We start from the raw sequence: 16,765 nt of genomic DNA, 5'->3' as shown, positions 1-16,765 counted from the left end.
GGGGCAGTCCCCCAGTGAACCCTCCGGCGTGAGAATTAGTAGAGGAAGAAGTAGGGAATATGGAGAGAGGGATCAAGAGAGAGATAACTTAACCTTATTCTTGTCTTTCTATCCTTGCTTATATCCTTTGGTCATCATTTCCCTGTCTCTTGTGACGTGCTTCCTTTCGCCGAAAGCCTGTGCCGTAGCTTACCTTGTTCAGGGTGATGGGGCTCTGTTCCGGCGGGGGGTGTTGTCGTAATAAATGTTGTGATGGGATGCATTAATGGTGATGTGTTGTGATAATAACTCTGCAGATCTTTGTCTGCTGATGTGGCCTGTGTCCCACCTGCCATGTGCCCAAATGCCATTGGCCCTCCATGTCTAGATGGCCTCCAGTTGTCTTGGGCTTTGCCAACCGGGTTATGCCATTGGTCCCAAGCGATGGGTTTGGGGTGGTTTGCTGTGGGCCGTATGCCTTGTGGGCCTATCCGTGTCAGTAGTCCCCCATTTCCGAGTACAGCTTTAGCCCAACGAAGGGAATAGTAATAAGGAAGAGAAGTGTGAACCGAGTGGAGAGGCCGACTGGAAGCCGTGCCGACCGCAAAGGTGACTGAGCGGGAGAAGCTGACCGTGAGGCGTGCCGACCGCGAGGGTGGCCGGGCTGGAGGGGTCGACCGTAAGGCGTGCCGACCACGAGGGTGGCCGAGCGGGAGGGGTCGACCGTGAGGCGTGCCGACCGCGAGGGTGGCCAAGTGGGAGGGGGCGACCGTGAGGCGTGCCGACCACGACGGCGCGGGGCTAAAAAATGTGATGATGTGAAATGGAAAGGACAGGGTAAGGGGAGGGGACAGTGCATCGTGGCCATACACGTGGCGATATCGTGGGGGGAATGAAACGTTGGAGCGGAAATGAAACGATAGGTCACGAGGGGGGTTTTGAAAAGGCGATTTTGGCGGTTGATTTGAAAGGTTTTGAAACGGGCGAAAATTAATGTGGATCCATGGGATACGGGTAAAACCGTGGGTTTTTAGTATAATGCGTTTCACCTACCTTTTTACAAAAACTCAAAATATCCAAGTGTTAATTCTTTCACTGCGTACGACATATTTGTGTAACATCCTCTCAACTTCCTTGCGTCTGCGTCAGAAGTGTTTTGTAAGCAAACCCTAGAAATGGCGCAAGAAGAAGTAGACAATATGAGGGTGGACCCGCTGGGGGATGATGATGCGGAGGAGTTAGCAGCGCGATACAGGACGGAGGTGCGAATGGTGGGGGAAACGGTGGGAGAATCGCAGGCGTCGGTCCTGGTATTGGCGCCACAGCCACTAAGCCAGGTAGAGCCAGATCAGTGGCACACTAAGGCGGATAGATCCACACTCACGGCGGCGGATTTGGAGGTGATTAGGGGACGGTACCAGATTCCGGCGGAGGTAGAGTTACGGCTGCCAACATCAAGGGAAAGGCCGTCTACTGTGAGGCCAGGGGAGTTTTCCCTGTACGAGGAGGCGCTAAAAGGGGGGCTGAGGCTGCCACTGCCTCAAGTGGTGGTTGACGTGCTAAATCGCCTGGAGGTAGCGCCGGGGCAATTGATGCCCAATGCGTGGAAGATTCTGCTGGCCTGTGCGAGTGCATGGCCTAAGGCGAATGGGGGGGAGGCCATGACGATAGACGAGTTCTTCTCATGTTACAAGGCATCGGGGTAGCAAGAAACTTGGGTCACCCTACAGGCGGTGATGGGGAGGGGATTGGTGGCAGGGCTGCCTACGTCAATCAAGGGGTGGCGGCCACGGTGGTTCTTCGTGGCAGTTAATGGGGGGATGGGGGTACGCACCATCTGGAAGGTGCCAACCCGGTCGATGGAGTCGAGACTGGGGGTGGTGGCGGAAGAGAGGGTGAAGAGAGTGAAGGAGTGGAAAGAGAGAGAGAATGCCAAATGGGGCGATCTTGTCCAGCCGTCTGCACTGTTTGAGGCGGGGCTGGGACCGCAGCCGAAAGGTGGAGACCTCGGCCGGGCGGAGTTGGAGGAGAGGAGAAGGGCGCAGGAGGTAGAGGATCGAGCCGTTATGGCCAAGGCCGCAAAGTTGATGGAGGCGCAGAGCCTCAACCGATCGCGCGGGAGAGGATCCGACCGCGCCCCAGGCCGTTGGGGAAAAAAGACTTAAGTAGCTTTGAGCCGCGGCCGCCGCCTGTAGACCCTGTAAAAGAAAAGGCCAGAAAGGGGGTGGAGCCTCTGAAAAAGAAGAAGAAGAAGAAGAGGAGTGCCCCAGAGGAAGCTGCAGAGGAGTCTGGGGCCAAGAGGGCGAAGGTGGCCCCAACGGAGGTGGAGGTCCCTGTGGCAAAGGACGCCCCAGAGGTGGTGGAGATCATCCCAACGGTGGAGGTTGTAGAGATTGCTCCACCAGTGCAAGTGGAGGCTGGGGTGAGTGAGGCGGCGCCGAGCGGAGGGGAACAGGTCCAGAAGAGGCCTGACCCCCAGGAAGGAGGGGTTCGTCTGGCTACGGCGATTTATCATGCGCGCGCGGAACCTGGAAGGTTGGAGGGAGAAGAAGGCCCAGCCAGGGTGGGGGCAGACCGCCTGGTGAAGATTGTGGAGGAGGGAGCTCTGCGCGCGGCATCTGGGTATAATGAGGCCGACCTGCTGAGGGGGTTATGCTCCGCCCAAATTGAGGTAACTACCTTGGCGGGGGCCCTTCTTAGGAAGGCTGGGGCTGCCAAGTTGAAGGCTGAGGAGGCCAGGGCCCAGTTGGCCAAATTAAGGAAGGACAGTGCCGACTGGAAGATTGCCCACGCCGATCTGCCAGCAGTCAAGTTGGAACTAGAGGACACACGCCGTAAGGTTGTGTCGCTTGAGTTCCAACTGGCTGGTGAACAGAAAAAGTTAGAAGAGTCTGAGAGGGCCTGCGCCGTGGCAATCGAGCGGCATGAAGAGGCCATGACCAGCAATGAAAAGCTGGTTAGGCAAAAGGATGAAGCGGACTTCAGAATTGGAGATCTGTTGAAGGAGTTGGGGGAGGAGCGTGCTAGAGTAGAGGAGGAGAAGGGGAGGCTTCTGAGGGAGTGAGAGATGGAGAAGGCGAAGGCGGCGGCGGAGCTGGAGAGTCTGAGGAAGGGGGTGGAAGAGGAGAGGGCGACGGCGGCTGCTGAAAGGGGGGCCCTGCAAAGGGAGCTGGACGAGGAGAGGGCGAAGGCGGCGTCTGAAAAGGCGGCCTACCCTGATCTATGCGTCGCAGCAGTGGAGCAATATAAAGGGTCCCCCGAATTTCAGATGGTGGTGGATGCTGCTGTTGCCAGGAGTCTGGCTGGTCAAGAGTCTGGGGGGGTGGGCCCATCAAAGAAGACTGCTGGAGGTAGGACAGAGGCAGAGGTGATTGAAAGCTTCCTGCAGTCAGACTTCTATAAGCACGAAATGGCCGAGTTCTGGGACAGCGGTTGGAAAATGTTCAAGCGCAGAGCTGAAGAGCTGTTCCCACACTTGGACCTTAGTAGTGTGACAATAGGCGAAGATGATGTGGCCCAGACCCCCCTGGACGAAGGCGTTGAAGAAGAGGATCTGGTATCTAGCGAGGAGGAGTAGCCAAGGAGAAGAAAAACTGGGCGTGCTCTGCGTTTGTTTTTTTTTTTTTTTACTTGTAAACACATTGTAAAGGAATGAGTGAGTGAATGAAGGTATGGAGAATTTAACTGTAATGAAGTTGTGTACAAAGATTATTTAATTGTAATGGATGAATGTATAGCCAGTTGAATTTTGTGTATTTTGCTTATGTTGCCAGCATGAATGAAATGTTGTGATTAAAACTGGTCATAAAGATTGGGTCAATAAAAATATCGTGCAACGTGAAAGTTAAAAGTTCCTCCCTGCGGAGTGCGATTGGAGTTGTATGAAAATTGAAAAGATAATGGAAAAATTGGAGTAAGAGGCAGGTTGTAAATTGTAACTAAATAGTTGGCAAATAATCTGATCAGTAAATGTAATACGTGAGAGTATGTGGAGAATTTAACTAGGTAAAGACGTGGTCCTGGAACTGTGAAAAAGCTTCAGAATGTGACTAAGTGTTGAAAATGTGGTTCTGCTTGGCGTTGAAGTGCTCAGTCAGGCTGAGGCTGTTGAAATGCTCGGTCTGGCTGAGGTCTTTGAAGTGCTCGGTCTGCCGAGACTTTGAAGTGCTCAGTCTGGCTGAGGCCTTTGAAGTGCTCGGTCTTCCGAGGCTTTGAAGTGCTCGGTCTGGCCGAGGCTTTTGAAGTGCTCAGTCTGGCTGAGGCTTTGAAGTGCTCGGTCTGGCCGAGGCTTTGAAGTGCTCGGTCTGGTCGAGGCTTTTGAAGTGCTCAGTCTGGCTGAGGCTTTGAAGTGCTCGGTCTGGCCGAGGCTTTTGAAGTGCTCGGTCTGGCCGAGGCTTTTGAAGTGCTCCGTCTAGCTGAGGCTTTGAAGTGCTCGGTCTTCCGAGGCTTTTGAAGTGCTCGGTCTGGCCGAGGCTTTTTGAAGTGCTCAGTCTGGCCGAGGCTTTTGAAGTGCTCGGTCTGGCCGAGGCTTTGAAGTGCTCGGTCTGGCCGAGGCTTTTGAAGTGCTCAGTCTGGCTGAGGCTTTGAAGTGCTCGGTCTGGCCGAGGCTTTTGAAGTGCTCGGTCTGGCCGAGGCTTTTGAAGTGCTCGGTCTGGCCGAGACTTTTAAAGTGCTCGGTCTGGCCGAGGCTTTTGAAATGCTGCAAGTGAAAAAGTTATGGGAGCGACATAGAGACAGTTGAATTATGAAAACCGAAATGACCAGGCGGAGTTTGCATTATGTATAAAAAGGGAAATACAACGATATTGTCAATACAAAAGTACGAATTATTGATAGTAACGCTTCAAATGTTCCGCATTCCGGGGATGGGGCAGGTCTCGGCCTTCCATGTCTTGAAGTCAGTAAGTGCCTGGTCGTGGTCGGGTTTTCACAACGTAGGGCCCCTCCCATTTGGCTGTCAGTTTGCCCTCGGTTGGATTCTTTGTGGCAGGAGTCACTTCTCGTAAGACAAGGTCCCCTACGGAGAACTCTCGTGGTCGGACTCGGCGGTTGTAGTGTGTTCTTATTTTTTGTTGGTATGAAGCCAATCTGACAGCAGCGGTCTCTCTGAGCTCTTCGACGAGGTCCAAGTCTGTCCGATGGAGTTCTTCGGCTGCGGCCAGGTCCGGATGTAAAACCCTGGGGGTAGGCAAACCGACTTCTACCGGAATAACTGCCTCAGCGCCATATGTTAAGCGAAAAGGGGTTTCTCCAGTAGGAGTGCGAGCAGTGGTTCGGTAAGCCCAGAGTACGTTTGGTAGTTCCTCGGCCCAAAGGCCTTTAGCAGCTTCGAGCTTGGTTTTGATGATTTTCAGGAGGGAACGGTTGGTGACCTCAACTTGGTCGTTTGCTTGAGGGTGACCGGGGGAGGAGAAACATGGTTGAATCTGGAGGTCGGCACAAAATTTTCTGTACTTTGCGTTATCGAATTGTTTGCCATTGTCCGAGATGATGGCCTGAGGGATGCCAAATCGACAAATGATCGATTGCCAGATAAACCTGGTGGTGTTCCGCTCGGTGATTGTGGCAAGGGGTTCAGCCTCGACCCACTTGGTAAAGTAATCAATGGCAACAATCGTGAACTTGGTCTGGCCTCGACCGGTGGGAAGTGGACCAACCAGGTCGATCCCCCACTTGGCAAACGGATAGGGGCTGTAGAGTGTGATTAGCTCTGTAGGGGGGGCATGGGGGATGTTGGCAAAGCGTTGACATTTGTCGCATTTGAGTACGAAGTCGGTCGCATCCTGATGAAGAGTTGGCCAAAAATACCCCGTACGGAGTACCTTATGGGCAAGGGACCTGCCACCTGAGTGATTACCACAAATTCCTTCATGGATCTCCTGCATTACATAAGTTGCTTGGGCGGGGTTGAGGCACCGTAGATACGGCTGGGAGAAACCGCGCTTGTACAATATACCGTCCAGAATGACGTAATTGGACGCTCGGGATCGGACTTTGGCAGCCTGCTGCTGGTCATCTGGGAGGGCTCCTGTGGTCAAGAATAGGAGAATGTCGGATGCCCAAGGGATGGGTTCATTTTGGATGTATTGTACGGCTTGCAGAGCTGGTGAGATGGCTGGGTGGTGTAGATATTCGACGCGGACATCATGGCTGAGAGTAGGGTGGTCAGCAGAGGCCAACTGAGCCATCTCATCTGCTTTGGAGTTTTCTCCCCGAGGAATGTGCCTGATGTGGAAAGTATTGAAGAGGCGAGCAAGGGGGAGTGCCAGATCTCTGTAAGCTCGCATCGTGTCGTCCTTGGCGTCAAAGTCCCCCGTCATCTGACCGACGACGAGTTGGGAGTCGCTGGATACTCGGAGGTGGCTGACCCCTATGTCCTTGGCAAGGTGGAGTCCTGTTATTAATGCCTCGTACTCGGCTTCATTGTTGCTTGCTTCAAACAAGAAACGGAGGGCACATTTGAAGTAGCCGCCCTCAGGGGAGGTGAGGATGAGGCCAGCACCGCTTCCTTCTCTTCGGGACGAACCGTCAACGTTAAGAGTCCAAGAATGGGGATCTTCTGGCTCTGTTGGAGTGGGTAGGAGCGGGGGTGCAGTGGTCGGGGTCGGCTTGGTGAACTCCATGATGAAATCAGCTACAGCTTGCCCTTTGATTGCTGTCCGAGGGCGGTAAGAGATGTCGAACTGGCTAAGTTCTACGGACCACTGCATCAATCTACCTGAGAGTTCTGGTTGCTGCATGACCTTCTTCAGGGGCTGGTCGGTGAGGACCACTATGGAGTGGGCTTGGAAGTATGGGCGGAGTCGTCTGGAGGCAATGACCAGGGCCAGGGACAGTTTTTCCAGCAGGGGGTAGTTCTGCTCCGCGCCCCTGAGAGCCCGACTGATGTAATAGACCGGGCGTTGGATTGAGCCATCTTCTCTGAGGAGAGCTGCGCTGACTGCGGTTCCCGATACTGCTAGGTAGAGGAAGAGGAGTTCGCCCGTGATAGCTTGGGAGAGAAGGGGGGGTTGGCCATGCATTGCTTTAACTGTTGGAAGGCCTCTTCGGATTCAGTTGTCCATTCAAAAGTCTGCCGAAGAACTTTGAAGAAGGGCAAGCACTTATCTGTCGCACGGGAGATGAAGCGGTTGAGGACTGTCACTCGGCCGGTGAGTCTCTGAACCTCTTTGACCGTCTTAGGCGACTGCATCTCAACTAAGGCCTTGATCTTCTCAGGGTTAGCTTCGATGCTGCGCTGGCTGACCCTAAAGCCCAAAAATTTGCCAGACCCTACGCCGAAGGCGCACTTCTCTGGGTTGAGCTTCATCTGGTACTTGCGCAAGGTGGCGAAGGTCTCACGTAAATCAGTAAGGTGATCGGAGGAGTATTTGCTTTTGACTAGCATGTCGTCGACGTAGACTTCCATATTCCGGCCTATTTGGTGATGAAAAACAGTGTTAACCAGCCGCTGATAAGTGGCCCCAGCATTCTTCAGTCCGAATGGCATTACACAGTAGTGGTAGGTACCTCGGTCGGTAATAAATGATGTGTGCTCCTGGTCAGATGTGTGCATCAGGATTTGGTTGTACCGAGAGAAGGCATCTATGAAGCTGAGCATTTGATGGCCGGCTATGGCGTCGACCAGCAGATCTATGCGAGGAAGGGGGTAGCTGTCTTTGGGACAAGCTCGGTTCAGATCAGAGTAGTCGACACAGAGCCGCCATTTGCCATTGTGTTTGCGGACGAGGACCACATTGGACAACCACCTAGGATAGTCCACATTTTTGATGAATTGGGCCTCGAGGAGTTTGTCAACTTTGGCGGCTATAAGGGTGTTGCGCTCCGGATGGAAAATGCATTGCTTCTGGCAGTGGGGTCGAAAGTGGGGTTCGATGCTGAGGCGATGGGTTATGAAGGAGGGGTCGATGCCTGGAATATCATAATGGGTCCAGGCAAATACGTCTTTGTGCTCGGTTAAGAGAGCAGTAAGGTCGGCCTTGGCTTGGGCGGGTAATTGACTGCCGATCTTGGCGGTTCTGATTGGGTTGGTGGGATCAATGTTGACTTCAACAAGTTCCTCTACAGGTTCACCTCTGACCAGCTCGTCCTCGTCTCGGACGTCAAGCCCTTCGATGATCATGGCCTCTTTTAGCTTGACTTCCTTGAGTGAGGCGACATAACACTCCCTGGCCACGGTTTGTTCTCCTTTGACAGTTCCGACACCGAGATCGGTAGGAAATTTCATGGCCAGATGATATGTGGATGTGATGGCTTGAAAGGCATTTAGGGCTATGCGGCCAAGGATAATGTTGTAAGCGGAGGGGCAGTCGACCACAAGGAAGGTGAGCAACTTAGTGGTCTGCCGCGGGTGCTCGCCGATGGTGATAGACAAATCGATGGAGCCGATGGAGGTCACTCGGTCGCCGGTGAAGCCGACCAGAGGGGTTTGGAGAGGGGACAAGCTCTCCTCCCCGATCTTGAGTTGGCGGAAGCAATTGAGGAAGATGATGTCTGAAGAGCTGCCGTTGTCTATGAGGACTCGTCTGACCTTGTAGTTGGAGAGGATGGCGGAAATGACAAGGGGGTCATCATGTGGGTAACGGACTCCTGCACAGTCGGTGTCGGTGAAGGTGATGGGTTCGATCCATTGTTTTGACTGTTTGGGAGGTCGGTCCACCGTCGCCACTACTTTGTCTGAGCCTTGCTTGATTTTTCTGAGTTCTGCCTTCTGAGCCGAGCGGGATGGCCCCCCGCAAGCAAGGCCTCCCGAAATGACTCTGATTTCTCCGACTGGTGGAGGGGGATTGCCCGGAGGCCGAGGCTGTGGTGGCGGGCGATCGTGGCCTTCGTTTGGTGGGGCTTGATTGCGGGGTGGTGTGCGTCGGCGATTGTTCCTGGGAAGGTCAGTTCTTTGCCTCTGTGCGGGGCGGGGGTCTGTGAATCGGCTGAGGCGGCCCTGGCGGATGAAGGTCTCGACCTGGTCTTTGAGGTTGATGCACTCGTCGATGGTATGGCCATGGTCTTGGTGGAAGCGGCAGTATTTGGACTGATCTCTTCGGGTGGAAGGGTTTCAGGACGGTAGGGGCCACTTGAGGGGGTAGTCCCGCTGGATTTGATTGAGGACGTGCTCCATGGGGGAGTTGAGAGGTGTGTACCGCTCAAACCGACCGGGCGGTCTGGTCGGAGTCGACCGGTCGGTTCGGGGGGGTCGGTTATTATAGTGGGGTGTTTGGCTATTATACTGGGCGGTTCTGGGCTCGGAGTCTTTCCTCTTTTCTCTGGGGGTCGGATTTTTAGGGGTTGGCTCTTGCCGAGCGGCCAGGGAATCTTCAGCATTCATGTATTTCTGGGCTTTGGATAGTAGAGCTGCCATGGTGGTTGGAGGGTTTTTGGAGAGGGAGAAAAGGAAATCAGACGACCGCAGGCCGGCCATGAAAGCGGTGAGGATGACCTTGTCGTCATTCTCCGCTACTTGAAGGGCTTCGGTGTTGAACCGGGTGACAAAGCTGCGGAGCGACTCCCCCTCGGTCTGACGAATGTTAAGGAGCTGGGTGGCTGGGCGTCTCTGACGCTGGGCTCCAATAAAGTGGCTCAGGAAGGAGTCACTGAGGTGTTGAAAAGTGGAGACGGAGTCCGCCGATAGTTGGCTAAACCACAGCCGAGCTGATCCCTTCAGTGTCACTGGGAAAGCTCGGCACATGATCTCGTCAAGGAAGGCATGGAGGATCATGAGGGTGCGGTAGGTTTCCAGATGGTCGACTGGGTCCGTCGTGCCATCGAAGGAGTCAACAGTAGGCATTTTGAACTTGGCAGGCAATGGTTTGTCGCGGATGGAGGCAACAAAAAGCGAGTTGGTGGTGACTGAGGGCTTGTGCTGAATGTTCTGCATGACCCCTTGTAGTTGGAGTTTCATAGCTCGGATTTCAGCGTCCCAGAGGGGAATGTTGTCGCCATGGTCGGTCAATGGAGGCTGGACACTGCTAGCTTCCCCCTCAGGAGCCAGTGCTGCGACTGGCGGGCGTGGAGGTGGGGGTGGTAGGTTTTCATGTTGGGGAGGAAGGGGCTGCGAACCTTCTGGGTTAGGCGGAGGGGGTTGTGGAGCAGTATGGCCTGGGGTTGTTCCTTGGTTGGGTGGGATATTTGGAGGTGGAACGGGGGGGTTTCTTTGGAGTAACGCATTGATCAGGGCCTGGTTTTGCTCGGCCATGCGGTTAATGCTGTTGGTGAGCTCGATGATGTATTGTGGTGGGTTGGTTGGGTGGGAAGGATCTGTTTGGTGATCGGCGGCGTTGTGGTGAGAAGCCATGGACCTAGTCGTGACCATACACCTGGACGGGCAAGAGGGAAAGGTGATGGTGAGAAGGGAGGGCTCCGGCGGTAGTGAACACAACTAACGCACGGATAAACCACTAACTTCCCACAGACGGCGCCAACTGATAACGTTCTTCTTCCCGGGTGAATGGGTCGGACTGGTCCAGGCTCTTCAGGTTCCGGTTCGGGGTGATGATTCCGTCAAATGACCTGCATGCAAGCCCAAAGGGGAACGGGGCAGTCCCCCAGTGAACCCTCCGGCGTGAGAATTAGTAGAGGAAGAAGTAGGGAATATGGAGAGAGGGATCAAGAGAGAGATAACTTAACCTTATTCTTGTCTTTCTATCCTTGCTTATATCCTTTGGTCATCATTTCCCTGTCTCTTGTGACGTGCTTCCTTTCGCCGAAAGCCTGTGCCGTAGCTTACCTTGTTTAGGGTGATGGGGCTCTGTTCCGGCGGGGGGGTGTTGTCGTAATAAATGCTGTGATGGGATGCATTAATGGTGATGTGTTGTGATAATAACTCTGCAGATCTTTGTCTGCTGATGTGGCCCGTGTCCCACATGTCATGTGCCCAAATGCCATTGGCCCTCCATGTCTAGATGGCCTCCAGCTGTCCTGGGCTTTGCCAACCGGGTTATGCCATTGGTCCCAAGCAATGGGTTTGGGGTGGTTTACTGTGGGCCGTATGCCTTGTGGGCCTATCCGTGTCAATTATAATTATATAACCGCTGTATATACATAATACAAATGAAATTAATTATACATATATAATAATTTGTTATTAAATAATAATATTACATGCTGATTATGCCGTGATATCATTAATGAATTAAAATTTTGTTCTATGTTATCGGACACCATGTTACCTATATCACACTTCAATCATCAAATATGGTGCCAGTCTTTCCATCCATAACACAATCGTAGCCCGTTTTCTCCATCAACAACAATCTTCCCGGAACACGATATAGCAGTGCCTTATGTGCATGGAATAATTTCTCTTTGTTGAGAATTTTGAAAGGGGCAAAATAAAAGATAAAAAATAAAAAATAAATAAATAAGTCAAAATTTTGACTTAAGTTACAATTAATGATTGCGAATAAATTAATTTAGGAAGAGAAGGAATTTAAAAATAAAATAAAAAAATTCATAACCCTCTTCATTCCAACAAAAAATAATACGTAGTTTCAGAATTCGCCATGATTTATGTATTTGTCCAATAACTAATAATATTCAATGATGAATTACTTTATCTCTAATTCTTTTCCAAAAAAATCATCTATACCATATTATTAGATAGACACATATGACATGGTATTATTATAGGGGTGGAATAAAATTTTGTTTTACTGTTCTTCTACTAATAATTTAATCAACTTAAATAAATACAGAAAAAGAAATCCTACGCATCAAAAATTAAAATATGGGCTAATTCCAACCCCTCTTATATTTGGGAAGTTATTTAGTAATTTGAGATACTTTTAAATAGCATCAATGCAAGAATGACAAATGATGATTGGGTGTAATGTGCAAATGACATTCAATAATTTGTTTCCCCCCATCCCTTCAAACGAATCATTGTTCAACAGCTAAATAATTAAAATGATTTTAAAATAAATATTTCACATATTTTTATTGGTGACATTTATTTTGTTATTTCTTAAAATAATCATAACAATAGTATGCCCTATTATTTAAATTAATTTTCTCTACATATGCCTCATAAATACATTATACACCTATTTTAATCAGACAATACGGTTCTGTTTGGAAAATTAAAATTGGGTAATAATTAATAAAAATAAAATAAATTAAAATATCAGATCCAAATTATAATTATTATTATTTTTTTTTTACAAATATCAAATCAATTATAATAATAAAATAAATATATTTAACAGACAAGTATGGTAGTCAACGAGTGGATAAGGTCCCACGTCATCTGGGCCCACCACGTACCTCATGATCATACTTACGTGTCACACACGCGCCCCCAAGACGTGTCAGCCTAATAATCCAACAACCGACGATGAGGCCCCCCAATCTTCTAAAGATAAAGCCACCAAACTCATTCATCCAGACATGGCTGTGCCGACTGCGTCATAAATGTTTCTGTCAATCCAAACACACTCCATAGAAAATTTATATGTTATTTACCCCTCTCTCTCTCTCTCTGATCGGAACAGCACCGCCGCATCTCCTTCCACTTTCTCTCTCCTTTACCTGTCTTTCCTGAGAAACAAACAAACCGTTACCTATCAGAACTCTCCACATGTATTAAAAAAAGTTAAAAGCACTCCCCAATCAAATAACCAAACGATAACGATTTGAGAGATAATATCCGACTCTTCTCTCAGAGTTTATCCATTTGCCTCGTTTTTAGCAATTCTAAAATTTTCTCTGATTTTCTAGGCATTGTATTACTATCTGTCATCACCGTTTTTCTTTTTAATTTTCTCGGGAAAAGATGATGAGAAGACAAGATCAACATTCCAAGCTCTTTTACGAGCTCTCTGTTATGATTCTCAACATTCTTCGATCTCCTCCTACGCCGATTCAGTTTTCCGATCACTCTCCGGCGATTCATACGCCGCCGCCGGTGTCTTCCTCGAGGCGACCATTGCCGCCGGCGCAGTCGATGTCCCCGGCGGGATTTGCGTCGTTGCTGTTAGGGATTTCGCTGGCTTTGATGCTCTGTGGCTCGGTTACGTTTTTTATTGGATTCATGTTGATGCCTTGGGTTATTGGATTGGTAATGTTCCTCTATGTGGTTGGGATTGTGTCCACTTTGTCGATGCTGGGACGCGCGATTCTTTGTCACACCATGTCACCGCCGAGGAAAGAGGTTCCAGGTTAGACTTATTGCCTTTGAGATTGATTCTATTTATATCGATCTTGGAGATCTAGAGTTATCAATTTGGTTTGTCTTTACAGCTTTTGTATTGATTGAAATTGTTTCTATATCAAGTCTTGATGGTTACATGGATTTGTTTTTATGATTGTCTTAGTGTTTGGTGCTTTTTGTAATCAATCTGGCAATTAAATATGTTAACATGTGCAAGGTAGTTAATTTGTGGGTAACTTGACCAAAATCCCACTAGTTTTGTGGTATGTGTCGAACTAAATTGCCGAATCTATGGCTGGCAGGACATCAAAATGAGTCTCTCTCATTAATTTTATGTACTCAAAACAAAATTTTGTTAGGTTGGCTTAAGACAAATATTGATGATAGGTAGTTTAATGCATACATTTATGGGGAAAACAAAAATATTGGTTATTGAGCTTTATTTGTTCGATTTGGTTGGGCATACAGGTCTAGAAAAGGAATATATTGTCTTCTGTTGGTTTATGGGGCAGCAATCCACCTTGTAGTTGAGATGCCACTTGTATGGGCAGGCCAAATGAAGGGAGGAGTAATCAATTCCATCTGTCGGTATTGTATGGGCAGCATTGCGAAGTGCTGCATGTCTGCCCATTGGGTAGGCTTCCCTTTAAATGCTAAAAGTTTTGCCCGTCCTAATAGTAATCACTTTTGTCCCACATCTTTGATGTTGTCTCTTTGGCGTTTGTTTATGTATGGAGAAAAAAGTGAGAAATGAAACCAAACAAGGTTTTTTGTTTCCTTCTTTTCACTTGAAACCTTTTTTTTATTTCTCCTTTATGGAATCAAAGGAAACCAATTCTGCCACACAATTCTTCAGCAAATTTTTCTGTTGTCTTCCCATTCCTCCTCTTTCTTCTTGTGGGCACAGCTGAATTATGATCAAAATATGTTTTTCATTTAGTAATTTTTGGGACAATAGTTTCTTTTTCTTGTATTTTTAGCTCTCAAACATCCAGAAAATTTGCTCAAAATTTGCTGGTAACTGGTAAGTGTCAAAGAGTAGGTTGCTCTGTTGACAAGTTTGTGGATTATGATGGTAGATTGTTGGTAGTGGCCCTACAGATGAAATTTAGTCTTTAAGTGGCTTTCCTATTTAAGGTATATAAATGTCTGCAGTAACAATACGTTCTCTATTATTTTTACACCTGCCTTCATTGGTGTCTAAAAATTGTTGAGTGGCTCCTCTTTATCTTAAGCTGGGAAGCTATGTGAGTTATGAACTGAGTTTCTATTGACCCTGCCCTTGCCATTTTGAATTGAACACTTGAGTTTAGTTGGTTTCTTGTTTCTGTTTCTCTTTGTTTTCTTGAAAGTTCATCAGTTTATTGCTAGTGATTTACATCTGTTTGCACTTTGCATCTTATTTTTGAACAATGTGGTGGGCTACTTTACGTGGTTGATGTTTCTGACAATAGGGATTTATGTTTTGAGGTCAATTTGAGGTTTTGGAATGCAAAAGACTTGATGAAGGATAAAAAGTGGTTTGGAGACTGAAATTTGTGGTTCGTTAAAAAGTGGAAAGAAAAAAATAAAAATTTCTCTGATGGCATGATTTATGCTGAGAGTGAGGGATGGAAAATTTGAGGCTTGTTTAAAGAACAATGGATAAATGGTTTTAATATGCCTCATCCAAAATCTTAGCCTGTTAACTAGTTTTTGAGTGTTTATGTAAATCCTCCATTCAATTTGCAAATCCTGGGTTTACGAACTTATAGTGGAAAGACATCAAAGTTCTTCAAAAGCTTCCAACTCTAGTGGTTAGAGCTGGTGGGGTAACAAGTACTCATGGGTTCAAATGAGCTCTTTGGAATGCCACAGTTGGAACTTGATTGATTTTACTCTATATTCACAATGGTCTCGTTAGCAGACCCCACTAGATTGGGACACTAGGCTTAGTTTGGTTTGATTTGGTTATTTGCAATGTTATCATTGTTTCACAGAACAGATCCATGCATTATGCAAGTTTTAATCAATTGTCATACCTTTTAGAAGTGAGGTGCTTGTTTTGTTTTCATCTTGAAGGGAGTCTGTTTTAAACAAGCTTTTCAGATCTACTCATATGAAAACAGGTACCTCAGTCACACCCTCATGAATCAAAATTTGATTAGGTCTATCAAAGCTCAGACCAAGCTGAGAGAGGGGTGCCTCAGTTCTCAAGCCAAATCTGAATAGTTTGATTCGAACTTTGCTGAAGTTTAAGCGTTACTTTGCTTGTTAACATTTTTGAGCTTACTGAACTTGGGCGTGTTATTTGACTTGTTTAGGAAATGATTACATTAATTATTTTTTTCTTTTCTTTTTTTTTTGGTTAAGTGATATAAAGTTTTAACAGGATGAAATGATAAAAAAAATATTCCAAACTTTTTAGTTTTTACATAAATTCAATTTTCTATTCATCACTGAAGGGTTACCTTCTTAGCATGTATATGTATGATGAAATGGTTCTGAGGACCCTTTTCTGTAAGCTTTGCTCCAGTCAGTTTTTTCATTGTCATTTCTCCAAAACTATTGCATACCATTTTTTCCCTTGGGGCTGTGGCTTTATAATTCACATGCACTAAAAATAAACACTGCATGTTTTCAAGTTGGTTAAATCAGTTATTCAACTTCTTCTATGCATTATCCACTGTGTTTTTCTGTCAAGAGGATTCCTTCTTTTCTTTTTTTTAAATTTCTTTTTAATTTCTCAATGCTGCAGCATGGAAACTCTTGTGATGGTCGTTCAGAGTTGGTTAGAGCACACGTTGGAGGATTCAGTAGCACTATCGTTCTTTTTCTGGGTGGGGTGCTGCCTTTAGCAATGTAGAAGGGAAAAGAACATTTTCCGGGCTTCTTGGAGAATACAGGAGAAACTGTTGATTTTTTTTAATTTTTTTTTAAGAATTACTTAAGCTTGTGGATATGGCTTTTTTGTTAAGTAGAATAGTGTACTGTTGAAGGTTTCTAAGAAGTAATGTCTTGATTAGTAATTACATAGGGGGGAACAGATAGATTGCACTCTGTTTCTACTTGTTCTATTTTTGTCTTAATTCACTCTGTTATTGATTTTGTGCTTTTTAGAATTGTGTAAAATCTTCGCCATCGGGCATTTCAATGTCTTTGTTGTTTTGTCAGGTGGTTTTTGTCAGCTGAGGTTGAAGGTACCAACTGCGTCTGGTTTTTTAGTTCTTTTCATGGCATTTTGCTTTCTTTATCAAACATTCTCATTGTGTTTGGTCAATTTTAGAAGAAAGTATTTTGGCCATCTTGTTTGTTGAAACATTGAAACCCTGAGCTATGGTGCTTTGGATCTATTACACTTCCGAATGTATATTATGTTCTCTAGCCATTAGTCAGCTCCACTTGGCTAGTAGGGACAGGGTTGTAGCAGGGGAAATTGGGGACACGACTGTTGTCACACTGTCAGGCCCCAGTATTATCTGTTCTTGAATCTCTCTAGCCTCTGTTGTATACCTCCTCTCCACCATGTATCAAAACCAGAATTGATCGTGTGGTAGAGAGAGACAGAGATTGGGGTCGGTGGCCAAAGATTGTGCTTGGACCACCATCACAGCCTTAGAAGGCCAGGCCCTCTCCTGCCTCTGCGTCTGTCATATAACTCCGGCT

The 16,765-nt window shown here is 47.6% G+C and overlaps 2 protein-coding genes across 2 annotated transcripts; one reads left to right on the top strand and one right to left on the bottom strand.

The window, feature by feature from the left end:
* Nucleotides 1–3,771: 3,771 nt before the first annotated feature.
* Nucleotides 3,772–6,299, bottom strand: LOC145792093 (uncharacterized). The gene is made up of 2 exons (XM_082872583.1): nt 5,802–6,299; nt 3,772–3,777 (listed from the first exon to the last, which is right to left on the bottom strand). The coding sequence occupies exons 1-2, from the start codon at nt 6,297–6,299 to the stop codon at nt 3,772–3,774; spliced, it is 504 nt and encodes a 167-aa protein (XP_082728709.1).
* A 6,022-nt stretch (nt 6,300–12,321) lies between these two features.
* LOC114293751 (uncharacterized) lies at nt 12,322–16,272 on the top strand. Its single transcript, XM_028237873.2, has 2 exons — nt 12,322–13,127; nt 15,858–16,272. The coding sequence occupies exons 1-2, from the start codon at nt 12,743–12,745 to the stop codon at nt 15,872–15,874; spliced, it is 402 nt and encodes a 133-aa protein (XP_028093674.1). The 5' UTR covers nt 12,322–12,742; the 3' UTR covers nt 15,875–16,272.
* Nucleotides 16,273–16,765: the final 493 nt, after the last annotated feature.

The sequence above is a fragment of the Camellia sinensis genome, chromosome 5 (genome assembly GCF_055761805.1).
Source record: "Camellia sinensis isolate YWXY chromosome 5, ASM5576180v1, whole genome shotgun sequence".
Classification (NCBI taxonomy): domain Eukaryota; kingdom Viridiplantae; phylum Streptophyta; class Magnoliopsida; order Ericales; family Theaceae; genus Camellia; species Camellia sinensis.
Note: the sequence above shows the minus strand (reverse complement) of the source record. Positions and strands in the feature narration are given on the sequence as shown.